Below are 27121 nucleotides of genomic sequence, written 5' to 3'. Positions count from 1 at the left end.
TCATTTTAAAGACGAAATGTTACCATAGGTACCTCTGGCTACATAATTTTTGATCTTCAAATGTATATAGGGAAATGTTTTCAGAATGAGCCTATGTTGAAATAATCATGAATTCAAATTAATAAAAGCTTCACAAAGACCCTATAGGAGCCAAATACCATCTGAGGAAGAAGACAAGACATTCTCTCCCTAATAGGACACAATTCAACAATTTTGGTTTTCTGATTTACAGTCGCACTGAGACCTTTAAAATGACAAAGATCATGACAAGTCTGCAAATATACAAACTACATCATATCAACTTAGAAACTTGGAATCTGGTAATTCCTGAGTAACTTCTCATTGACCCAGGCCATAAAACTGGGGAGGGCAAGAGGGCCTGAGGATAGGTGAAGGGTCAGCTGTCAGATGGCATTCTCCAGATCTTCTCCGAAGATTAGAAAGTTTGATTTATTGCATGGCAGCTCTCAAGGTTTGATCTTATGGAATTTCACAGCAGTTCTCAGCGTTTAGTAATTTTGAGAAATATAACCATACACTTAGGTATAAACTTAGTTTCTTACACTTGTCTAATTAGAATCACTGTCAAAGTAATATGACATAACTTCATGACGACAAATGATTTTTAATGTTAGTTTTACTTATTTAATAAGACAATCAGGTTTCAACTTTTTTATACAAAGTTTAACTTCATATTTTTAGATTATGCAAGTTGAGGTGACTAGATACGTTGAGCTGAACTAAAAAAATATAACTCAGCAATATTGCGTTTACGTTGTATTCATCCCAGGCTCATTCTGAAAATGTACCGCTATATACATTTCCAGAGAGCACCAAATATGTCCCAGGAGGTACGTTTTTTTATTTTTTTGTGTGTGCAGTTTTTCTTCTTTCAAATCCACTAGCTGTGTCCGCTTGTTAAGATTTATCTCACAATTGCAGTTTGTGCCTGCATTTCTCGTGTACATCCACCAGAGGCTGTTGTCAACTAACTGACTGACCAATGTACTGACCCAGCCTCCTCTTTCCTTTAACTCAACCAATAGTGTTTTCAAAAGGACCGATTGACTCGCCCACTCACTTCCCTAAACCCAACCGACAGTTCTAAAAAATAATCCAGAAAAAGTAAAGCCCTTGCCTGATTTTAACTAAGTTTTCAGATTTTACCACATTCTCACCCTGTCTTTTTTTCGTTCATTTACTTTTTTTTTTGCTTTCTGGAACCGTACTTCACCAGACTCGAACCACGTTGTTGTGGTCAACTCCTGTCTGTCTCCAATCTGCAGACTTGCACTGTATTTATTATCCAATCACAATCAAGCATTCAAGGAGTTATACAAAGTTTACCTTCATATTTTTGGTCTACAAAAGTTGAGGTGACTAGAAAAGTGAAGCTGAACTATAAAATGTAAATCAGCAATAATTTTTACATGCTGTATTTAACCCAGGCTCATTCTGAAAGCGTGCCGCTATATACACTTCTGGAGATCGGCAAATACATCCCAGGACCTACATTTTTCTTTTTGTGAATTCACCTGAGCCACCGTGTCTGCGTTTTCAGATCTCAAATTTTTCACGCAAATGGCATTCGCGCCTGCTGTTCTTGCGTAAACCACCAGAGGCCGCTATCAACTGACTGACTAACTGACAGATTGACTGACGAACCCTCCCCCTTCCCTAAACCCAACTAATAGTGTTTTCAAAAGCACCGTTTTAAAGACAAAATGCAGCCATACGTACACATAATTCGCAATCTTCAGAAATTGATATTGTATATTATATTGTAAAAGTATATTATGGGGGACATTTTCAGAATGAGCCTATGTTGGCTTAATCTAATCATAATCTAATCATAATTAAGCATTCGAGGAGATTGTTAATGCTGTATTTATCGTCCAATCAAAATCAAGCATTCAAGAAGACTCTAGTAAAATCATGTATAATATACTGTTTGTTTATCGTTAGCGTTGAGGGAGTGAGCGAGGAGCATTTGTGATTTCAGAAACCCAGGAGCAGTTTCAGTAACCCAAGAGCAGTTTCTCATGCCTGACATGCCACTGAGACTATGATTACAGGCAACATCTGTCACATTTATCTCGAACATATCTGAAATCTAGTTGACCTGTTACAAATCTACTCGAGCTTTGTCAAAAAACAAAAACATTGGGTACGACGTCAGGCTGCTATACTAGATCTGTCATGTGGAATACTGCAGTTATTCATCACTTAACATCTTTGGTCAGACTGAAACTGAAATGTAAACTAACCGGCCTAACTGTGCTTTATTATTATCATTACCCAAGGTTAGTAAATAAAAGTACAAAAGCTGTCACTTGGGAACTAACAGGGTTTCCTCCGGGTGCTCTGGTTACCCCCACAGTCCAAAGACATGTACTATAGATAAGTTGGAGGAACTAAATTGGCCGTGTGTGTGTGTGTGTGTGTGTGTGTGTGTGTGTGTGTGTGTGTGTGTTTCTCAGTACTGGGTTGCAGCTGGAAGGTCATCCGCTGTGTAAAACATGCTGGAATAGTTGGTGATTCATTCCGCAGTGGCAATCTCTAATAAATAAGGGACTAAGCTGAAGGAAAATGAATGAATGAAGTTTTATATACAATCAGAATACATAAATCTTAGGTCTAAATGTTTGCAATAAGTGTTGCAATGTATCACGACCCACAATCCCCCACTATCTGAAAAGAGGACTATAAAAAGAAATGCCCCAAAAAAGCAGCGTTTGTAATTTTAGCTAAATGTCTTGCGTTTCGGCAGCTTTCATTGAGAGGGTGCATGTGTAAATGTTTTTATTCACTGCTGCTTTGTGCGTGTGTGTCTGTGGGTGTGTCACAGTGCATGGTTTCATTAGGGGGCAGATGGCAGCACTCAAGTCGGAAGTGACTGACATAATAGCTCGACCAGGCCATGGCTCTGTGTGTGTGTGTGTGTGTGTGTGTGTGTGTGTGTGTGTGTGTGTGTGTGTGTGTGTGTGTGTGTGTTTGTGTGTGTGTGTGTGTGTGTGTGTGTTTGCATTTGTTCATGTCGCAGATTGAAATTCTTCTATGCACTTGATTGTACACTGTAAAATCCTCTCAGAATTTTCCAGTGTAGTATTAAAGTTAGAATTATTAGCCTTCCTGAGTAATATTTTTTTCCCCCAGTTTCTGTTTAAGGGAGAGCAGATTTTTTTAACACATTTCTAAACATAATAGTTTTAATAACTCATTTCTAATAACTGATTTATTTTATCCTTGCCATGATGACAGTACATAATATTTTATTAGATATTTTCCAAGATATAGTATTCAGCTTGAGATATTCAGAGTGAGATTCAAGGGTTTAATTAGGCAAGTCATTGTATAACGATGGTTTGTTCAGTAGAAAATCAAAAGAAAAATAAAGCGTAATAATAAATTTGACCTAAAATGTTTAAAAAAAAATTTAAAACTGATTTTATTCTAGCTGAAATAAAACAGATAAGACTTTCTACAGAAGAAATAATAATATTAAGAAGTAAATATTGTGAAAATATCTTTGCTCTGTTAAACATAATTTGGAAAATATTTGAAAAAGAAAACAATTCAAGGGCTAATAAATCTGACTACAACTGTATATAACTGACTTAGTATTTGAGAAAAAAAAAAAATTACGTTATAAAAAAATTGCCTGTACTTGCTACCGTAGTCAACAGAGAGGTTTTATTGGAAAATTGTGTGTGAGGTCATTGAATCCAGTCTATAGGCTGAAATAGTTGGTGGTTCATTCTGCTGTGGTGACCTCTGAAATAGAGACTAAGCCAAAGGAAAATGAATGAATGAATTTGTTTATTTATTGTGCTGCATTATTAATGCAGATGATATATACTGTACAACCCTATAAGTTAATAATAAATTCAATCTCGTTTAATGAAGTAATCCTAGACTGTCTCTAATGTGAGTCTTTGGTCAGTCTGCGGCTTGAGAGTCTCTGTTGCGGATGGTGGAAACTCATAATCCTCAATTTATGCTGTCTGTTTAAATTAAGATCCCGTCTGAATGACACACTGCAATCAGCATAAGGCCTCTTGGAGAAAAAAAACCCCCACATCTACAGCAGCTTGCAATGCATGCATTGACACCAAAAACCTGCATTCAAATTTATAAAGACCTCTTCGAGGAATAGATCCTGTTTGTTGTTCTCCATCGAGAGTTTAATTTAATTGAAAAAGCTTCTGATCAAAAGATAAAAGAAATTATGACCTGGTTTAACCTGTTCCTAAATGAAAACATGCCATTGTTTATTGTGTGGGTGTTGCACAAGTAAAGTTCCTCTAGCTAATTTAGTAGAAGATTAAACTGCATAATGCATATAATTGTTATTCATATATCCAAGGTTGAAAGTTTTGTTGTGGCTCAGTTTTAACATTTCCGTTATGCGGTGAAGTCTAAATAATCTGTAATAGAGTTTATTTGTGGAGTTCATGGCGTGTTTAAAGGTTCACAATGATAAAAGCATTCTTGTTAGCAGATAGCTGTTGTTTACAGCAAAATACTAGATTATGTGGTTCATAATGACCATAGAATATTTGTATTGAAATAATTTGCTGTGGAACTTAGGGTGTGCTAAAAGACCAAATGTAAATTAATCAATAAATAAATAACTTTGCTCAATACTTTGAATCATTGTTGATATCTAATACTCTGAAATGTTGATTTTACTTATAACTTTGATAGGGAAAAAAGTAACATGCAAAAAAATTGTGAAATATGAATGAAATTTCGTGTTGACCAGCTCGTCTAAAATGCCGCAGAAAGGACCATACATTCAATATAATAGGAGGAATTGCAGCTGCTTAATTATCACGATTAAAACGGCAATGTAAAAATGGATATAAAACGTGCTTCGCTTTACTTTTATAATTTATTCGCTTTTCTTTAGATGTGTGGGCGACGTTACATCAGCTCTGACAGTAATAACCAATCACAAACGTTTATGTTGAGTCAATGAACGCAGTGACCAATTAGATGAGTTTAAATTACTTGGCTTTAAAAACGAGGAACTTTAAATTGTGCACGTTCGCTGACTGAGTCGTCTAGTGAATCATCATAAACAACAAAGTGTTGAAAATATAGAGACTGCTTCAGTTAGCTATTATATGAACTAATTATGAACTCCACAAAGGTTTGACTTTTGAGTAATATGTTTTATCTTTGCAGCCATGACATCAAGGTAAAGTTTGTTTTATATTCACACATTCGTTCAGTCGTATAGTGACACGGTCACTATATTGTTTACCATGGTACTTTGAATATTGGGTCTGAAATCTCATTTAAGTATGACTTGAAAACAACATTAGTACTATTTAGTTGTTTGTGAACAATGTTGTACTTTGAGAATATGGTTTCCCTATTTAGATTTAGCAAATAATTATTTTATGAAGGTATATTAAGTTAATTAAGGAGAAAGTCTGAATGTGCGAATATAAAACTTTATCTCAATGATTGTGCGAATATAAAACTTTACCTCAATGATAAATAAACAAAACTTTACCTCAATATAAAACTTTACCTCAACTTTACCTCAAAAACCTTACCTTTTTTAACAAACACAATACAGTTTAGACAAATGTATTCTGTTAAATAAAATTTTAATAAACCATTATAACAGTATCAAGGCAATCAAAAATAATTGTGTAATAATATTACAGTCCTTTGAGTAATTATATGAAATTGTTTGATTTGTAAATTACTTGTTTTATTGGTATAGCCTATCAACTTATAGCCAGGTCTGTAGCCAGCTTGTTGAAAAGGGTGGTTCTGTTTTCTCAAAAAGTAAACCTTTTTGCAGTATTTGCCTTATGTTCTATTTATTTTGAGGTTTAAATGCTGCATTTTAGTGACATTTTAAGCAACATTTTATCTGGATTAGCTTGTCATATGGTCATCATCACTATACTTTTTAAGGTACCACAAACATTAGCTAAGTATAGAGAATAAAGAAATATTATATACCATTTTTTTTTATGATATATCATTAGAAAAACAGGAGTTAAAGTTTTGAATGAAAAACAAAACAAAACTGTGGCTTATTGTCATTTATTAGGCAAATAACAAACTGGGCAGCACATTAAATATTTCTCAATCAGAATTTGGCCATCTGAATGCTAAAAAAAATATATAAAACACCAATGTTAATAATGGAGAGCTTGATGATTATTCTAGTCTCTTTTGTAAAAAAAAAAAAAAAAAAAAGTACATTTTGAAAGTTCATGCCAAAAATAGCCTAATTAGTTGTAAAATTATGGCCACTTTTAGTGCTTCAAGCCTTTTTATTGTTTTTTTTTCTTTTCTTTCAAGAATAAGGACAAAGATTTTGAATAAAAGTTGGGCTATACTTGTAGTGAAAGATGACTTTGCTTTTATCATTTTGTATGTTTTTTTTTTTTTTTTTTTTTTGTAGAGCTGCACGTTGGACTCATGAAAAATAATTGTTTGCATTCATTGGAAGCCTTCTTTGATGGGTTATTTTCACTATTTATGATGGTATAGCAGTCAAAATAAGACAAATGAACTCATGTATGGGATGAATTCTGGACCTTTTATCAGTGGGGGTGGGTCTTTCAAACCACCCAAACCTTTTTGTAGATATTCGCCTCAATTTCGTTCAAATCATGAGGTTAAAATACTGCATTTTAGTGGCATTTTAAGCACAATTTTTTTTGCTGGATTAGCTTGTTTAATGGTGATCATAACCACACTTGTTGATGCAACAAAAATTGTACCATGAATGTGCATTTTAAACTACATTATTAGTTTAATAAATAATCTAATGAGATTAGAGCTTTAAATTAACATTTTTGAACAAAGAAATATAAAATACATATTTTTAATACAAATTTATCATCATCTACCATTTAAAAACATTAGTAATAGAAGAATCTGTTACTTGTTTTAAATTAAAAACTGTATAGAGGCCAATAACAAACTGGCCAGCTCATTTCCTGAGTCAGAATTGGTCTATTTGAAATATTTTAAATAAAATTTGTCTTTAATCCTTCTTCTATTGGTTATTGTCACAATTTATTAAGGCATACAGTCTAAAATAGGACAAATCAGCTCTTATAGATGCCAAATTCTGGACTTTGTTAGTAGGTGGTGGGTCTTTCGAACCCCCCAAACCCCCCTTGGCTACCCAAACCTTCTGGTTATGGCAGGGGTCACCAAACTTGTTCCTCGAGGGCCGGTGTCCTGCAGATTTTAGCTCCAACCCTAATCAAACACACCTTAACAAGCTAATCAAGGACTTGCTAGGTATACTTGAAACACCCAGGCAGGTGTGTTGAGGCAAGTTGGAGCTAAACCCTGCAGGGACACCGGCCCTCCAGGACCAAGATGACCCCTGGGTTATGGTAACGTTAAAATATTCTGTTTGAAGTATTAGTTAAACTTCTAGGCTGTTTGTTTTAAAAGTAAACACATACAAGTTAATTGTATGCACAAAAGTAAAATTATTGCGTTTCATTGTCAACTTTGTTTCTAATGGCACAATTGGTTATTGAGCTAAAGTTGATTTTTAATTAGCACATTCAGCCATAACAATAACGTCATAAAAGTCTTTGCGAAATATTAACAGCCAATGACTGTCGAAGTAACGTTACAGCATTGTTCACAGTCAAATTAATGTTGTTGTTTTGAAGTCACACTTAGGCTACACGTGATGTCAGACCGAATATTCAAAGTATCATGGTAAACAATATTGCTAGCAGTTTTTGTTCTGTGTGCAAAACTTTAAAGTAACGTTGTTGTTTCAATAGTCTATCTGTCCTCAGTTAAATACAATATAGAAAAATAAACACATATAATATATTGCACCACTTTCTCGTAATATAAATTTATACGGCGTTGATTATGGGTGTAGTTTAACCTAATGACGATACAATAATCATCCAGTCGCCTTTTCTCACAGTAAACACACATGTTGCGTTCTACTTTAATTAACAACCAACTCGTCTTGTTTAATGTAAAATGTGCAAATATTACTGTGAAAATGCCATTCGTCCCCGTATAGATGCCAGAGCACTAGGATTGTAAAACCCTCCCATTGAGGGAGGCAGCGCGTCGGGAGGGATGGATGACAGAATGACAGCAGTGCGCGCGGAATAAATGCTCGCGCACCGGAGCGGCAGGAGCGCAGAAGCTTTTCTCGCGCGCTGCGTGTTTATACAGCGGCTCGAGCAAACATGCCACGCGTCTTCTGAGTGGGACACCGAGAGCAAAGTCACAGCATTCTATCGGAATATTGCCAAGGGGATAAACCGCATTGTTTGAGGCATTATTTAGAAAGTTAAAAGGTAAGTTGCGCGGCTCCTTATGCTTGCAAAAGTATGTCTCGTTTGTAATTTGACATGCTTTGGAAAATGCATACAGTAAATACGATGCTATTTTGTGCAGTGAGGATGTGTAGCTGTTCAAGATGCAACAGAAGCAACTGGTGTGTCCTGTTGAACATGCATGCATGATTGTCAGCTCTTTTAACTCCTTGCACATTTATAGTTTTTATTACTAAAATAATGATAACAATAATATTGTCAATAAGTGGTTAAAAGTCCTTGTATTTGAAGTGTTTGCATGTAAAAAGGCAAATTAGATATGAAGCATGCACTTCATCTACATCATGTTGTGTTTAATTAATCTTTTTGGTGCTTTATTCACAGAAATGTCTAAGCATTTATTAAATTTATAATTAATATAACGTTTTTCAATGTAAAATTATCACATGATCTGCATGCAAAGCTTATGTTAGATAGAAAATCCTTAATACCTTTGAAAATCAGACTCTTTTAAAGGTAATATCAGGACATTCAGAATTATATGTGTAACATTTGGCAAAGCAGGAGCTTTTCTTTATGAACTAACAGTTAAATTGAAACCTAATGCAATACGGTTAATTCAGTCATATGAAATATTTTTTTTTTCTGGAAAAAAGCTTGTGAATAATAAAAACATTTTTAATACAGTGTAGCAAACAAGCAAAATGTCAGTATGTATATAATCAAATATGATTGTAAAGCATCTGTGCATATCCTAAATGGAAGTGTCACATGTAACAAACAAATATACAGTTTTTTCTAATGATCTAGTTTCTTAAAAACTGGTGTATTGTAAACCAGAAGTTAATAATACTTGCTCTAAAGCTTCAGTGCTGTTTAAAGTTGTGTATTTGCTTATTTTCTCCATTACAAATCAGTCCCTGCAGTTGTAATATCTCTCTACGTGACTCTAAATATGAATTAGTAATGTCGCATTCTGATAGAATTGGACAATAGTTGTTCACACGAGGCCATATGCGTTTCATGCTGCCAGGAAAGGCGAGATGCAAGAGGACTGTAGATTATTAAGTGTTTCTTACATGAACCGAGCCTGAGCTTGATGCACATGGAGGAAACGCTACTGGCTTGTCAACAGAAAGGAAAGAGTGAATTGAAGTCTACGTTCACAGCTTGTACACTGTGAAGTGAGTCACCACTCAATCACGGAAATTATTAAAAAGGAAAAAAAAAAATATCGTGACGAATTGAACTGAATGGCTTTTTCAGACAAATAATGGATCACATTCAAAGTACATCAGCGGTTCATCCAAAAACCAAGAATATTTGGTCATTATTTACTAACCTTCATATCATTCTGAACTGTGTCATGCTGTTTTATTTCTGTGAAACACAAAAAGCAGAATTGGGAGGAATCTTCAGTGCTTTATATTTCAAGCCTTCTGGAGGTATTTGAAGGGTTTTGGAGAAAGTTGATAAGTCACAAACCTGATCACTGAATGCAATCATTCAGCCTCAGTTTAGCAAGATTACCAATTCATTGACTGTGACCTGTTTGAAAGAACAATAATTAACATCAGGTATTAGTTGTGTGGGTAACATTAATGGAATTTCATGTTTCGTGTAAAATGACAGCACTGAAGAATGGAGGAACATACTGTTCAATTTTCTAAGCTCACATTTAGTTGCATGTTACAATGTGTTCTCTCCAGCTAATTGGAAATTAAGCAGCGAATTCACTCTAAAAATGTCTCCTACACAAAGTTTTTTTTTTTTTTGTTCCTTCCAGTTTACAAGCTCAGAACAAATAGTTTGTGGTTAAACTATTCCTTTAAAGCATCCTTGCATCCAGTTAAAGTCCTTCCCGAATTATTAGCCCCTGTATATTTTTCCCCAATGTCTGTTTGACTCAAAGATTTTTAGGTAACACTTTAGTTTTGGTCTCTAATCACAGTATAAACAAACCATTAACTAACACTAGCTTAATAAACAATTTATTAGTAAGGTAGAAGTTGGGTTTAGGTTTTGGGTAGGATTAGGGATGCTGAATAAGATCATACTTTATAATATAATAGGTTATAATTATAATATAATAAAAACTCGAGTCCGAGTAATTTGATTTTGACTATTTACCGATACTGAAAAACATTTAAAAAAGAATAAAGAAGAGCGAAGAAACAGATCCAGAATGTTCTTTTTTTATTCATCCTTATTTTAACATTTAACAACTCTGTTATCAAACAGAGCACTTCTGTGAGGTTTCTTGAAAAATCAAGTGATAAATTACATCAATTCTTCAGTAAATGTAATATAAAAACAAATAGCACCTCAACTTAATATACCCGGCAGACAATCCCAAGTTTACATATCTCATAGTTGGCTATGGCAATGCTGTCATCAACTTTATAATACCTCCAGACTGCAGACATACACTTTCCGCTTCAAGCTGCTTCCGTGTTATATTTTGCCAGCATATAACCAATAGCGTCTCTGCATCAAAGTGATGTCATTCTGCATGCGTTGCTGTTACTGTGTCAAGAAAACTCTGTGCCACCGTATAGAGAATAATTTCCCTCTAAAATTAACATTTTTAACAGGCTCCTGTGTGTATGTTCAGTAATATCATTTTTATGGCAAAGCATAAGTCTTTTTCCTGGTCTTTAAAGTGAAATATCTAAACAAACAAAGGTGGTTAAAAATTTTTTTTAATTTTCGATGGAAATTTCAGACGTTTTTGCATCTCAAGTTTACACACACACACACACACACATATATATATATATATATATATATATATATATATATATATATATATATATTTGAGTCCTGATCGGGAAGAAAAATTTAATTCCGATCGAGTCTGAAACCGTGTGATCAGGTACGATTTCCGATCATGTGATCGGATCTGGACATCCCTAATTTAAAACGACTATTGAACAGTTAATAAATTAATTATAGGCAGGTAATAAGCCAAGTTGTTAATAGCATAAATTGTGACCTGAACTAAAGTGTTAGTGATTTTTTTTTTCCAACACATTTCTAAACATAACAGTTTTAATAACTCATTTCTAATAACTGATTTGTTTTGTCTTTGCCATGATGACAGTACAGAATATTTTACTAGATATTTTTCAAGGTGGTATTTAGCTTAATTCAGTGTAATTTAAAGGCTTAACTTGGTTAATTAGGTAAGTTTGTTCTGTAGACATTTTATATATATATATATATATATATATATATATATATATATATATATATATATATATATATATATATATATATATATATTGCTTAAGGGGCTAATAATATTGACCTTAAATGGTTTTTAAAATATTCAAAACTACTTTTATTCTAGCCAAAATAAAATAAGACTTTATCCAGAAGAAAAAAATATTATAGTAAATACTGTGAAAAATTCCTTGTTCTGTTAAACATAATTTGGGAAATATTTTGAAAAAGAAAATCACAGGCTGGCGAATAATTTTGACTTCAACTGTACATACTGATTATATTCATACATAGTTGGACTTAATTGAAAGGGAGCACTTTCTTAAATGTCACAGAATGGAAAAAAGTCTGCATTGTCTTGCAGCTCTGCATATTTTTTCATCTCATGCATGTCTGACACATCTGACACGTTGTTCTCCTTTGTCGCATTTAGCTCAATCGCAGATCAGCGCTGACGCACAGTAAGACACAATGCAGGAATCAGAGCCCAGCGTGTGTCAACTACAGCCCAACATCATCTCAGTTCGCCTCTTTAAAAGAAAGATCGGTGGACTGGGCTTTCTGGTCAAGCAGCGGGTGTGCAAACCACCTGTCATCGTCTCGGACCTGATCCGGGGAGGAGCGGCGGAGGAATGCGGGCTTGTCCAAGTGGGCGACATCGTCCTTGCTGTAAACAACAAGCCGTTGGTGGACATGAGTTATGAACGTGCTCTTGAAACCCTGAAGAACGTGTCACCCGAAAGCCACGCTGTCTTGATCCTTCGTGGACCAGAGGGTTTCACCACTCACCTGGAGACCACGCTGAGCAGTGATGGAAAAACCAAGACGATTCGGGTCACCAGGCCTGTCAACCCGGCCCAAAGCAGGCCATGCGAACGATGCTCGCCCCTCACGCCCAACATGACCAAAGAGCTCAGGGCAATAGAAAACCTATCCTCTTCCTCCACTCCCAGGAAAGAGTCGCGGGATGACAAACCCCTGATTCCCCTGCTGTCACAGGACTCTCTTCTCAGAGAAGGAGGCCACGCAGGACTTCTCCTCAATGGGGTGGAGGATAACAATGACCTGCTGAAAGAGATCGAGCCTGTGCTGAAGCTCATCAAGAACAGCAAAAAAGAGATCAACGGAGAGGGCCAGAGGGTCATCGATAGGAAGGATGCAGAGGTGCAGGTGGAGAGGTGAGGGATGTCATTAATGCATCAATGTCTTTGTGGCAATACTCAAGACAATCTTCAATACCTTTAATTTCTTCAATATCTTTTATATTTAACAGAAAAAAGAAGCATACTGCATAATGGTTTTTAATGTTGAACTATCAGTTTAAACTGTTAAAACACAATGAAGCACAACTTTATTCCTTGTACACAAATTTTTATTACAAGGTGAGTTATTAGTTAATTAATTAGAAGTACTTTCATGCAAATGCTTGAACAAAACTTGTTATGATTAGGGCTGTTAATTTAACATGTTAAAAAAGGAATAGGTCACCCAAAAATGTAAAGTCTGTCATCCTTATCTCATCATACACTTGTTCCAAACTAACTTGAAATTCTTTCTTTAAAATAAAATATCTTCCTTTTTTATATAAAAAAAAATGTTTGAAAGCACCTACGGGAAAGTAAATAGTGAGCATTTTTTGAGTGAACTAAACCTGTAAACTGTAAAAACACAATAAAGCACAACTTTATTACTTGTACACAAATTTGTGATTACAAGTTTAGTTATTAATTAATTAATTAGAATAAATTTTAACACAAATACTTACACAAAATTGTTTTATGATTGGGGCTGTTAATTTAACGTTAATAAAGGAATAGTTCACCTAAAATTGAACATTCTGACATTCTGTCACACCGTATTATATTCAATTTGCCAAGGGATTTTTTTTTCATTTAGTCTAATATTTTAAATAAACCAGAAAACGTTGCTTTAATAAAGTGTTTTGAATGTTTTATATTTTGTTACAGACATACAGTGTCATCCTGCAACTGTTTTGAAGGGGGGAGGGGGGGGGGGGGGGGGTTACTCTCTGATAGTCAAAGCAGGTTAAAAGAAATGTATATTTTATATGTGCATTAAAATACAGTCAGTAAAAAGTGTTTTATGTAAATTCCTCCACATATAAGAACATAAATTTTCTCTAAAAGTACATCATATCAAAAGATAATACTTAGGTTTTATTCTAATTAGGTTCCAATAAGCCCAAATAGTAAAGAGAAATAATAAAAAAAATCATGTAAAAAAACACCTTGGGCCTTAAGAGGTTAACCACTTAAGAGCTAAAATGTGCTGTCCATGTGCACTGAAAAAAAATATTCAAAGATGATTCCTTGGATTTACTTTTTTTTTTACGTTAAGTTGTTGAAAACAATTTATTTGTTTTGAATTTAAACAAACAAATTAAGTTGAACATTATTAAAATTAATTTGTTTGTTTAAATTCAACACAAATAAATTGTTTGCAACAGTTCTGCATGCAACACTTTTTCAGTGTGGACACTAAAGGCTTAGTAGGTTAAATCATATTAAATGTCTAATGCAGTATCATTTTTAAAATTTTATATTGAGCTTATTACTGTAAAAAAAAACTGTTTCATTTATAACACAAAGGAGTTCAAGGCTGAATACACTAGTCGAGCTGCATCTGTCTTTACCTTGATCTGCTCGTAGATGACCTAGGACACCGCCATCTTGGAATATCACTGTGTCTGACGTCACAGGGTTGATTCTGTTCCCTCAGCTGAACAGATACAGTGGAAGTAAAGGACTAAACACAGAGACTGGACAGCCTAATTTAATCCAATGCATGAACTTGTGGACGTTGAGCTGGTGCAAATTCAAGCATTGGATGTGTGTCTAATATAAAATATATATTTGTTTTATTTTTCTTCCCTTTTAGTTACCAATCATTTGATGTGCTTTGGTTCACTCTATGTATTACGCTGCCTGACTCCCTGTCTGGGTTTCAACAAGTTCTGGTACTAACTTAATAAAGGCGGGTAATTTCAGTTTTTACTGCTACAGCTTTCACCTCTGCTCGTGTTCAAACCAAACTAAGATCAGCCAAGTCTTTCACATGGCAGGTTTTTAAATTTTGTTTTACAGTTTAGTTCATTGACTTGAGAAGGGAATAGGTCTTCACATTCAATTCAATTCACCTTTATTTGTATAGCGCGTTTACAATGTAGATTGTGTCACAGCAGATTTACATAAAAGATCATAGTAAATTGAAACAGTGAAGTTCAGTTTTCAGTGTTTAAGTTCAGTTCAGTTTAGCTTAGTTCAGTGTGGTTTAATAGTCAGTACTGAGAGTCCAAACACTGAAGAGCAAATCCACAAAGACGTGACTTAGTAAAGCGTGAAGTCATATATCATTTCAATTGTTGCATTAGTCTGAATGAAAATCCCCTCATCAGGCAGCGCTGGAGCAGCGTGAGAGAGTGGACCAAACAAAAGGTATTGACAAAAGAAAAATACACAACTTAAGTCGCTTAAAAGCACCAGCCCTGCGATGCACGTTCATAACTTCATTCAATGGGTTAAATCAGGCTGTCCAGTGTCTGTGTTTAGTTTGTTACTACCATGGTTGAAACCCAGACAGGCAGTCAAGCAGCGTAATACAGAGAGTGGATCAAAGTGCATCAAATGATCAGTGATTAAAAGGGAAAAAAGAAAAATACAGTAAAATAAATATATGCTTCTATATTAGACACACATCTGTTGCTTGTATTTGCACCAGCTCCACATCCACAACTTCACGCATTGGGTTAAATTAGGTTTTCAAGACTCTGTGTTCAGTCCTTTACTTCCACTGTATCTGTTCAGCTGAGGGAACAGAACCAACCCTGTGATGTCAGACACAACGACATTCCAAGATGGCAGTGCCCTAAGTCTAAAATCTATAATAAAACATGCCATTTTCTGCTAAATGAATTCACTAATCGAGTTTGTTATATATATTTTCATTTAAAGTGGAATCCAGTACATGACAACCGATGAAAAAATTTATGATCTATAACAGGCAAGTGAATATAAACATGTCTTTGGTCTTGCAATGTAAAGTAACTACCGCTGCTTTACTACTGTTATTGACCCTTTCACTGGTGAGTTTAAAAGATTCTATCTGGAACAGGGAATGAGTTTTTTTAGGCGATCATTATTTTAAAATATTTTTAGCCTTAATAATTCCATGGCGACGCATCATGTTTGTCACGAGACACGATGTCACAAAACTGTAAAACAAGACTCAGCAAATAGGTGTGCGTGTGTGTTGTGTATATAGTCCATGTAATCAGTTCATGACCAGCTCCCAGCCATGAGTGTGTGTAGTCTACTGAATGAGGAACAGGTGCGTGTGAGTAGTGTATGAATGGAACTTGTAGTCCTTTTGCTGGCAGATTTGTAGTTCTCTGCATGGGCTAGATCGCTGGTGACTGTGACAATGCTATTAAAAGCAGTTCTTTTTTGTAATACCTGTTCAAACTTTATTGAAAAATACATTTTCAGTCATTTTAAATGTTATTTTGGGGTAAAAGTCTAAGATAATATTGAATATATTTATTTATAATATATTATGATTATTTAGATTAACCAATTACCATATTAATTCAATTCAATTCGATTTTTAATTGCTTCACAAACCCATTAAAACCACAATGTGTGGTTTGTTAACCAAATATACTGGACCTTGAACTATGTTACATATGTTTTTTCCAAAAAAAAAAGATTTGAATATAAGTTCATACACATTTACTATAGCTTCCAGTTAAAATAATATATTCATTTTCAGTGATTCTTGAACTGACTAATGATTTTCCCAAAAAAAAAAAAAAAAATGTTTTAATGCCAATCTTGTCATACACTAATCACTAATGAGCATTCTATTAATAAATGATGAATGACGTGCGCAAACAAGTTGTTACGTAGCGGATGCACCCCGCTACGCACATAAGTTTAAGGATGACCGCCATAAAAAGTGGTCACCCGGAGTCCCCGTTCCTGTTCCCCCAAGCACACACACACAGGCCAAGTTGTCAATAAGGGGTATCAGATTTATTAAACAAAAAGATCAAAACCAGAATCAGGGAACAAAAGGCCAAAACAACAAACAAAACAAGGTACGCTACCTAATATTAAACCTCTTACCTATACCAAAAATAAAATTCCATAAATAAGGCATACAATTCTAACCTCCATAACTAACCACAAAACAGGAGAAAAACTGGACAAAAGAAAAAGGGCCTTCCCGTTGATCATTCAGCATTAAGGTAAATCTTAGCCACAGCTAACACATGATACCGTCCTAGTACCGTATTTAACAGAGTATCTCACCAGATGACTTTGAAACAGGGTTGGAGAAAGGCATTAAACAATTAGCCACAGCTAATGCAGGTTACCGTCCTATTACCGTATTTAACAGAGTATCTCACCAGATGACTTTGAAAAGAAAGGTTTCAGACAGATCACTGCCGCACAGAGAACTCAGAGCGAACTGCTCAGACACACACAATGGCGAGGGGAAACAGGAAGAGAACTCGATGAGGAGCGTCAACGGCGTGCCTTTATAGCTGGCGCCGCCCCTCTCACAGCTGCACCTGATCTCCGCTCATGTGGAGAGAGAGAGAAAGAGATAGATAATGGGAGGAAACACACAGGAACAATACACACTTGCATTGTCACAATTAATGTTACTCAATATGTAACACTCCTCCCCACCCATAGTAAAAAAAAAATTGCACCAAATTTTTTTTTTTTACTTTACACAGAGCTTTCAACACCAGGAGCTCTGGACAGCGCGTCCGCGATCACATTCTCAGTCCCACGCTTGTACACAATTTCAAGATTAAATTCTTGCAGTAAAAGTGCCCAACGCATCAACCGTTGATTCGCATTAAACATGCGATTTAGAAACACCAAAGGGTTGTGGTCGGTGTAAACTTTGATCGGGAAACTTGAACCACCCAAATAAACTTCAAAGTGTTTCAAAGCTAGCAACAAAGCAAGGGCTTCTTTTTCAATAGTGCTATAGTTACACTGGTTTCGATTAAATTTCTTTGAGAAGTAGCACACGGGTTTTACAATGCCAGTTTCAGCACTTTGTAAAAGGACAGCTCCCGCTCCCACAGCGCTTGCGTCTACCTCCAGCTGAAATGGGCGCTCAAAGTTCGGAGCAGTGAGAACAGGTGCGTTGCTCAGCAGAACTTTTACACCATTAAAAGAAAGTTCACACTCAGGAGACCAGCGAAATACGTTGGAGGGCCGAAGAAGATCAGTCAGGGGAGCCACCAGGCTGGCAAAGTTGCGGCAAAACCCTCTGTAATACCCGGCTATGCCGAGAAAACGGCGCAGCTCTCGCTTGTTAGAAGGCTTGGGAAAATTCATTATAGCCTCTACTTTAGCATTTACAGGGGAAACTTGACCCTGCCCCACACGTTTACCCAAGTAGGTGACATAAGCTTTAGCAAATTCGCATTTAGCGAGGTTTACAGTCAATGACGCAGCTTTCAATCTTGAAAATACCTCACGTAAGGTTTCAATGTGCTCCTCCCACGTGGAAGAGTACACCACAATATCATCCAAATACGAGTCACAGTTTCTGATGTCTCGTAAGACAATATTCATAAGTCTTTGGAAAGTGGAAGGGGCGTTCCTCATCCCGAACGCCATCACAGAGTACTGACCAAAAAAGTCTGGGGTGACAAAGGCAGAAATTTCAGCAGCGCGTGCACTAAGTGAGATTTGCCAATACCCTTTAAGCAAGTCAAGCTTTGTAACAAACTTTGCAGGTCCAATTTTGTCTATACAGTCATCCATCCTCGGCAACGGAAAACAGTCAGGTTTGGTAACTGCATTTACCTTTCTAAAATCAGTGCAAAAACGAAAAGATGCATCAGATTTCGGAACTAAAAGGCAGGGCGAACTCCATGCACTCTGAGATGGCTCTGCTAAACCATGAGCGAGCATGTACTCCACTTCTGTTTTCATAATTTTGCGTTTAAAAGGATTGACTCTATATGGGTGTTGCTTGATTGGAGATGCGCTGCCAACATCAATATCGTGACTCAAAACGTTAGTGCGGGACGGAACATCTGTGAAAATCTCTGGGAAACTGTGTATCAAGTTTCTCACACTGTCTTTTTGACCATCACCTAGGTAAGACAGACGGGAATTCAAGTCCTTTAATATTACGGAGTTTTGTAAACTCCCCACACACACTGAGTCACAAATTTCCACATCCATATCACTCTCTTTCGAATCATCTGGCACTGCCACTGCAGATTTACACTTCACTTCGCTAGGGTTTCTTGAGTGATAGAGTTTCAGCATGTTGATATGGCACATTTTGATTTTCTTGCGACGATCAGGAGTTTTTATCACATAGTTTGTGTCATTGATTTTTCTTTTTATCACATACGGGCCCTCAAATTTAGTCTGGAGCGCGGAGCCTGGCACCGGCAGTAAGGCGAGCACTAAATCACCTGGCTCAAATGAACGGGTAACACTCCGTTTATCATAATGCTCCTTCATAGACGCTTGAGAATTAGTAAGGTGAATTTTGGCAAGCTCACATGATCGCGACAAACGTTTACGTAACGAGTCCACGTACTCCGTTACTGGTACTGTAGAAGACTCACTCGCTAGTAACTGCTCATTTAAAAGCTTCAAAGGGCTGCGAAAAACATGGCCATAAACGAGCTCTGCCGGACTATATCCGAGCGAATCTTGCACGGTTTCTCTCACAGCAAACATTAAAAACGGGAGGCTCTCTGCCCAATCTTTGTCTGCATCGACACAGTGAGTACGCAACATTGTTTTAAGCGTTTGGTGGAAGCGCTCTAACGCTCCCTGTGATTGCGGATGGTACGCACTGGAGACTTGATGTGACACTGAAATTGCCTCGAGCGCACGCTTAAACTGAGTTGACATAAAATTCGTGCCACGATCGGTTTGAATTACGCGAGGCAGACCAAAGAGGGAACAGAATTTAATCAGCTCCTTCACGATAGACTGAGTTTTAATGTTGCGTAAAGGTACAGCTTCGGGAAATCTAGTGGCCGCGCACATTAGAGTTAAAATGTACTGATAACCCTGTTTAGATTTTGGAAGGGGACCAACACAATCCAAAATCAAACGCTCAAAGGGCTCACCCATCACTGGTATAGGATGCAAGGGAGCCGGCCGCACGACTTGATTAGGCTTCCCGGCGACCTGACACGCATGACATGAACGACAGTAATTCCCGACACTTGATCTCAGACTAGGCCAAAAGAAATACTTAGTGATGCGACTAAAAGTTTTATTAACACCAAAGTGTCCTGCCATGACGTGGTCATGCGCTAATTTCAACACTGCCGACCGGTAACAGGCTGGCAACACAATTTGATAGGTGGGCGGTGTGTCTGGATCAACCACAGACGCTGATGTCCATTTACGCATCAGAATATCACCATCCCAAAAGTATCCAATTCTAACTCCGTCTAACTCCGACTCGGTTTGGACAGCAGAGTCAACACAATAAGACAATGACAGGTCGGATTTTTGCGCTTCACTCAATTGTTTACGACCAATTTTAATAATTTGATTGTCCAATTTTATTTCATTATCATTCACCACTTTGTCATCCACTGACAGAACGAACTCGGTAGGATCCGAGCGCAGCAAAAACGAATCAGACAAAATCAACAGTGTCTTCAAATTTCCGTGACTGCGAGCGTGTAATCGCACAGGCTGGGAAAAATTTAGACGTGTCGGTTACCTCAGCAATATTATTATCGGGGAAATCGGACACAATTGGACAGGGAAACACACTACCTCCGGCCAAATCGTTCCCCAGAATAAAATCTACCCCTTCAACGGGAAATTGTGCGCACACCCCGACTTTAACTGCTCCAGTGACAAGTGCAGATTTTAAAAACACAGAATGAACCGGAATTCTCACACAACCCAGTTCAATTCCGCGAATTAAAACATCTGAACCAGTATAAGTCCTCTCCGACAAATGCAGAATGCCCTCCCGAATGAAGGAATGGGCGGCACCAGTGTCCCGCAAGATGGATACGGCTTTCTCGGTCTCCCCTGGAGACGTGGAAACCCAGCCCTCTAGCAGAAAAGGCTTGAAGACATCATTGTGCAGCCCAGTATTCGCAGCCTTCATCATTCGAGGTTCAATTACTGCATGTGCGACACTTTTAGTTCTACCGGACGCATTCTTTAATTTCCATGCCTTGCACTCCGCAATAACATGATTCGGATCAAGGCAATAAAAACAAAGTCGTTTTTCTGTACGACTATTCACTCCACCCGCAGGTGCTCGCGTGCGGGCAATCTCTGGCTTCACGGGACACGTATTTGTGAAATCTCTCACTATCCACTTTAAAATTTCGATGCGGGCGGGCTGCAGGAATGACAGCGCGGTGAGTGAGTACGTACTCATCAGCCAGTGTAGCGGCTTTAGACAGGGTAGTGACTTTTTGTTCGTTCAAATACAAAACCATATTCTCAGGCAAACCATTCTTGAAGTCCTCCAACAAAATTAATTCCTGGAGACCTTCAAAAGTGGTAACCTCAGATGCCGTGCACCATTTTTCTAACATGGTCTTTTTATCACGAGCAAACTCTAAAAAGGTTTGTTGCGTTTTCTTAATATGGCCCCTGAACTTCTGCCTATATGCCTCTGGCACTAATTCGTAAGCCTTCAATACCGCAGCTTTAACCACGTCATATTTGAGCGAATCTTGCATGGACAACGCGGAGCACACCTCCTGCGCCTTGCCCACAAAACTGCTCTGCAGCATAATCGCCCACATTTCTTTTGGCCAGCCCAATTTGCCTGCCACTCTCTCGAAAGCAATAAAATAAGCGTCCACTTCCGACTCTCTAAATTGAGGAACGAGTTTCATATATCGACTGGGATCGAAACGACTACTCTCAGCAGTTTGTACTTCTCTCGCTTCCTGGCGTAGTTCTAATTCGCGAATACGTAATAAGTGAGTCTCATATTCTTGTTGTTTAATTTTAAACTCGAGTTCTTTTAACTTCAGTGCCACATTCACGTCATAATCTGCTGCAGGGGAAGCAGCGGCTTCGAGCTCCTCTGAAAAGACGCCTTGTGATGTCAGTTCAGAGAGAAGTTCGGCTTTAATTTCAGCTTTCGCTGCACCAGATGAAACGGATATCTTATAGATTTCTGCCACTTGCAGCAAATCTTTTTTTCGGAAGCGATCAAATTGCTCTAACGACGGAGAATCAATAAAAGCTTTCACTTCAGCTTCCATATTTCCTCCCCCCACACCCAAAGTTTAACACAATTCACGACACGATGTAAAGAGAGAAGTTTTACTCACCCAATTTGATGCGCAGACAAACAAAAGGCAGACGAGCTTTCACACGAAGTTTAGGACGAGCCCCCAATTATGTTACGTAGCGGATGCACCCCGCTACGCACATAAGTTTAAGGATGACCGCCATAAAAAGTGGTCACCCGGAGTCCCCGTTCCTGTTCCCCCAAGCACACACACACAGGCCAAGTTGTCAATAAGGGGTATCAGATTTATTAAACAAAAAGATCAAAACCAGAATCAGGGAACAAAAGGCCAAAACAACAAACAAAACAAGGTACGCTACCTAATATTAAACCTCTTACCTATACCAAAAATAAAATTCCATAAATAAGGCATACAATTCTAACCTCCATAACTAACCACAAAACAGGAGAAAAACTGGACAAAAGAAAAAGGGCCTTCCCGTTGATCATTCAGCATTAAGGTAAATCTTAGCCACAGCTAACACATGATACCGTCCTAGTACCGTATTTAACAGAGTATCTCACCAGATGACTTTGAAACAGGGTTGGAGAAAGGCATTAAACAATTAGCCACAGCTAATGCAGGTTACCGTCCTATTACCGTATTTAACAGAGTATCTCACCAGATGACTTTGAAAAGAAAGGTTTCAGACAGATCACTGCCGCACAGAGAACTCAGAGCGAACTGCTCAGACACACACAATGGCGAGGGGAAACAGGAAGAGAACTCGATGAGGAGCGTCAACGGCGTGCCTTTATAGCTGGCGCCGCCCCTCTCACAGCTGCACCTGATCTCCGCTCATGTGGAGAGAGAGAGAAAGAGATAGATAATGGGAGGAAACACACAGGAACAATACACACTTGCATTGTCACAATTAATGTTACTCAATATGTAACACAAGTGAAAAAAAAAAACTAAATATATGAAATGTAGCCAAAGTCCTGGACCGCCAGTGTACTGCTGACTTTAGCTCCAACATGCTTCAACACACCTGCCTAGAGAACTTTTAATACAGTATACCCAGTAAGAGCTTGATTAGCTGGTTCAGGTGTGTTTGATTAGGGTTGGAGCTAAACTCTCTAGGACACCGGCCCACCAGAGCGGAGTGTAGACACCCCTGGCCTAATATAAATAATGAATACAAACTAAATGTGTGCTAAATATATAAATATACAGTATAAAAACTCTCTCTGACCAGATAATTTGAATCAGTGAGTTGTTAACTGGAGTCACTCTGACTAGATCATTTGAGTCACTGAATCATTTAATAAAGACCAGTTTGCTCAACTCTATATCAGTCCAATTCTGAAATGAGTCAGCATTTGCAAATGCATTCATGAATCAATCACCGCTATTGCATCACATTGTGGGTTATTAGTAAGTCCAGACAGAATCTGTGCACATTTTTGCTAGTTCTATGGAGAATTTGTAAAAAATCTGCAGATTTATGCTAAATGATTTTGGGAGTATCGTAACTAAAAACTTAATATATAAAATAAAAATAAAAATAGCTTTTAAACTTTTAATGTTTACATTGCAAATCCAATTAGATCCACTTATTTGGTAAACAAAGCAAATCTATCATATAATGTATCTAGTAGAAGATAGAAAATATTACTTCACAAACTGTATTGTAAATAAATGAACACTTTCATATTGGTCATTAATATTACTGAAATTAATTTAAAAACTAAATAAATATAAATTTACACATAAATGTATTCAACGACAGGATAAAAATCGACAGAAATCTGCAGATTTCTCTTCGCACAGAATCTGTGGGGGCCTAGTCATTAGTCGACAGCTTAAAATAATTTCACACAAATTTTAATTGCAGGAACAAATGATTCATTATTATTTACTTATTTGTGCAGTTTCTTCCACTATCCTTTGTTAGGACATCAAAATACATTTACCATTCACTTGTGACTTGTACATTCTTCTTCCTTTAATTTTTACATTTATTATTGCCATTGACATAACACTCCCTGTGACTCCGTTTTTCTATTCAGTTGAGTTTGTGTGACAAACAACTAATATTATCTTTATTACACTCATCTTGTAGATTGAATAGTGCATAAAGAAATCTAAAATCTCAATGCAGACTGCAGATACGAACACATAAACGACAAGACAAGAATTTAACAAATATTTTTATGATGTTATTGTTAAATGTAAAAAGTGAAAGTGATCCTATGTGTTTTTGCATGTTCAAATTTGTGAAATTCTCTTATTTTTTAAAAAAATGTATTTGAACTACATCCAGCAAAATTAAATGAATTTAAAATTCTGAAAATAAAGATTTTTTGTCACATAATAGATATAGAAAAATCCTGAATATGGATACATGAATATTGAATATTTCCCTTTTATCTGGTTAATCGTATACAGTACTTTACAAATCAAGTTAAGAGGAACTCGACCAGAATAAGAAATAAGACCACAAGTTTGTCATTTCCTCTTGATGATTTCATTATCTGGTGCCTGTTGTGGGCTTAATTTGTGTGATCATATGGGTCTGGACATTCAAATCTGATTTAAGTATTTAACTCTCTTAATGCCTAGCTGGAAGCATCTACTTTTAATATACCAATCATCACATTCTCTTCCATAAAAAACATACACTCACCAGCCACTTTATTTGGTACACCTTACTGGTATCGGGTTGGACCCCTTTTTGCCTTCAGAGCTGCCTTAATCCGTCGTGGTACTTAATTCCTTTTGCTCCATATTGACATGAAAGCATCACGCAGTTGCTGCAGATTAGTCTGCTGCACATTCATGATGCTAATTTCCCATTCCACAAAATCGAGACACATCAGACCAGGCAATGTTTTTCCAATCTTCTATTGTCCAATTTTAGTGAATTGCGAATTATAGCCTCAGTTCCCTGTTTTTAGCTGACAAGAGTGGCACCCGGTGTGGTCTTCTGCTGCTGTAACCCATCCGCCTCAAGGTTGGATGTGTTGTGTGTTATTTGAGTTAATGTTGCTTTTCTATCAGCTGGATCCAGTCTGGCCATTCTCCTCTGGCATCAACAAGGCATTTGCGCCCACAGAACTGACTCTAATTTTATATTTTCTCTTTCTCGGATCATTCTCTGTAAACCCTAGAGATGGTTGTGCATGAAAATCCCAGTAGATCAGCAGTTCCTGAAATACTCAGACCAGCCCATCTGGCACCAACAACCATGCCATGTTTAAAGTCACTTAAATCCCCTTTCTTCCCCATTCTGGTGCTCGGTTTGAACTGCAGTAGGTTGTCTTGACCATTTCTACATGCCTAAATGCATTGAGTTGCTGCCTTGTGATTGGCTGATTAGAAATTTGCGTTAACAAGCAGTTGGACAGGTGTACCTAATAAAGTGGCCGGTGAATGTATTTATAACATTATACGAATCATCACCAAACTCCAAATCCATATTGTTTAATAACATTGTTATTATATGTGCAAAATCAAACATAAGCTGCATTCTCCTGTTTGAACTAAAATTCAGAAATGTAATGAAATTAAAATTAAAAATTAAAATCTTGTAACTAGAAAGATCTGCTAAAAGCTTTAAGTTGTACCACATGACTTATTACTTTACGTCATTACATATGGCTTTACGGCATTATGGCATTACATAAGTGCCAAAAACTCAAGAAAACATCTTTAAAACAATAGAAAATTTGAAAATATTTGCAGTTTTACCATTTCACTGTTTATAATTTACAATTTAAAATATACCTGCTTATTTTAAGTGCACCGAGTGCAAATTGGATGTTATTAAACAAATGATTGAAATTGATAATGTATGCACATTTGTACAGTAGTCAGTTTTTTTTACGGAATAGATTTGATTATAATCATCATGCTGTTTGTTCCAGTGAATATTTCAATATAAGTGCAGAATTTTGAAAAAAAAAATCTGTGGATTTATGCAGAATGAATTTGGGAGTATAGTAACTGAAACGTAAAGCATTAAATTAAAAAGAATGTGTAATATGATGTGACGCTGACAACGGGGTTGAGGATCCAAACGCAGGTTTATTAAACAGAATGGTCAGGCAAGCAACAGTCAACACAGGAGCTAACAGATCTATACGGGACATCCAGAGTTGTGGTCAATACACAGGCAAAGGCAATAAGGCAGGCATCATATATACAGTTGAAGTCAAAATTATTAACCCCCTGAATTATCAGCCCCACTGTTTATTTTTTCCCCAATTTCTGTTTAACGGAGAGAAGATTTTTTTTAACACATTTCTAAACAAAATAGTTTTAATAATTCATTTCTAATGACTGATTTATTTTATCTTTGCTATGATGACAGTAAATAAGATTTGAATAGATAGTTTTCAAGACACTTCTATACAGCTTAAAGTGACATTTAAAGGCTTAATGCGGTTATTTGGTTAATTGGGCAAATTAGTGTAATAAGGCAAGTTATTGATGGTTTGTTCTGTAGACAACTTGAAAAAAAATGCTTAAGGGGGCTAATAATATTGACCATAAAATTTTTTTTCATCTAGCTGAAATAACATAAAATGATACTTTCTCCAGAAGAAAAAAAAATGTAGCAATTAAGGTGAAAAAATTCTTGCTCTATTAAACATAATTTAGGAAAAATTTCAAAAAGAAAAAAAATCACAAGGTATGCAACTGTATAAGAAACTACACTACATACCAGAAAGTTTATTTCCTAAACATGACTTAATTGAGTAATTGACTCAATTTTTCAACTGGTGGGTCATGACCCAAAAGGGGGTCGCAACTGTTTTCAGTGGGTCATGAGTGTTTTTTGTCATGCACGGCTTTGATTTTGAAGTGCGTATGTGAAAACTGTTGATGCTTCTGTCAGACACAGTTCATGTGCATTAAAAAAAGCACATTCTCCTAAAGGCTGTTTCAGTCGTGATGTGCAGGTCTCAAGGGTCTGAAAGAAAATGCGAGTGTTTTACTGAGAAATGGCATGCAAGTGGTTCACTTACACGTAAAAAACCATGGCACTTTCACATACATTGAAATTAAATGCATAGTTAAACCCCATTGGCTTGAACTAATTACTGAAAAAAATACATCTATCTGTCTATCTATCTATCTATCTATCTATCTATCTATCTATCTATCTATCTATCTATCTATCTATCTATCTATCTATCTATCTATCTATCTATCTATCTATCTATCTATCTATCTATCTATCTATCTATCTATCATCTAGTTCTGTCTGTTAGTCTATTTATCATTCCATCGTTGTATTGATCTATTGTTATATCTGTCTGTATGTTTATCTATCCATCCATCC

General features: G+C 36.6%; 1 protein-coding gene across 3 annotated transcripts in view; it reads left to right on the top strand.

The window, feature by feature from the left end:
• Nucleotides 1–4996: 4996 nt before the first annotated feature.
• The window catches only part of nos1 (nitric oxide synthase 1 (neuronal)), a 130364-nt gene continuing 108239 nt past the window's right edge, over nucleotides 4997–27121 (top strand). Inside the window, exons 1-2 of one of the 3 annotated variants that reach the window (XM_087252824.1) lie at nucleotides 4997–5203; nucleotides 11962–12706. In XM_087252824.1, the coding sequence (XP_087108950.1) occupies nucleotides 12000–12706 (707 nt within the window). In that variant the 5' untranslated portion in view covers nucleotides 4997–5203; nucleotides 11962–11999. 3 annotated transcript variants of the gene reach the window in all.

Source organism: Danio rerio, chromosome 5, assembly GCF_052040795.2.
Source record: "Danio rerio strain M-AB ecotype USA chromosome 5, GRCz13ab, whole genome shotgun sequence".
Taxonomy (NCBI): domain Eukaryota; kingdom Metazoa; phylum Chordata; class Actinopteri; order Cypriniformes; family Danionidae; genus Danio; species Danio rerio.
The sequence above is the reverse complement of the archived record's forward strand: the minus strand, read 5'-3'. Positions and strand labels throughout refer to the sequence as shown.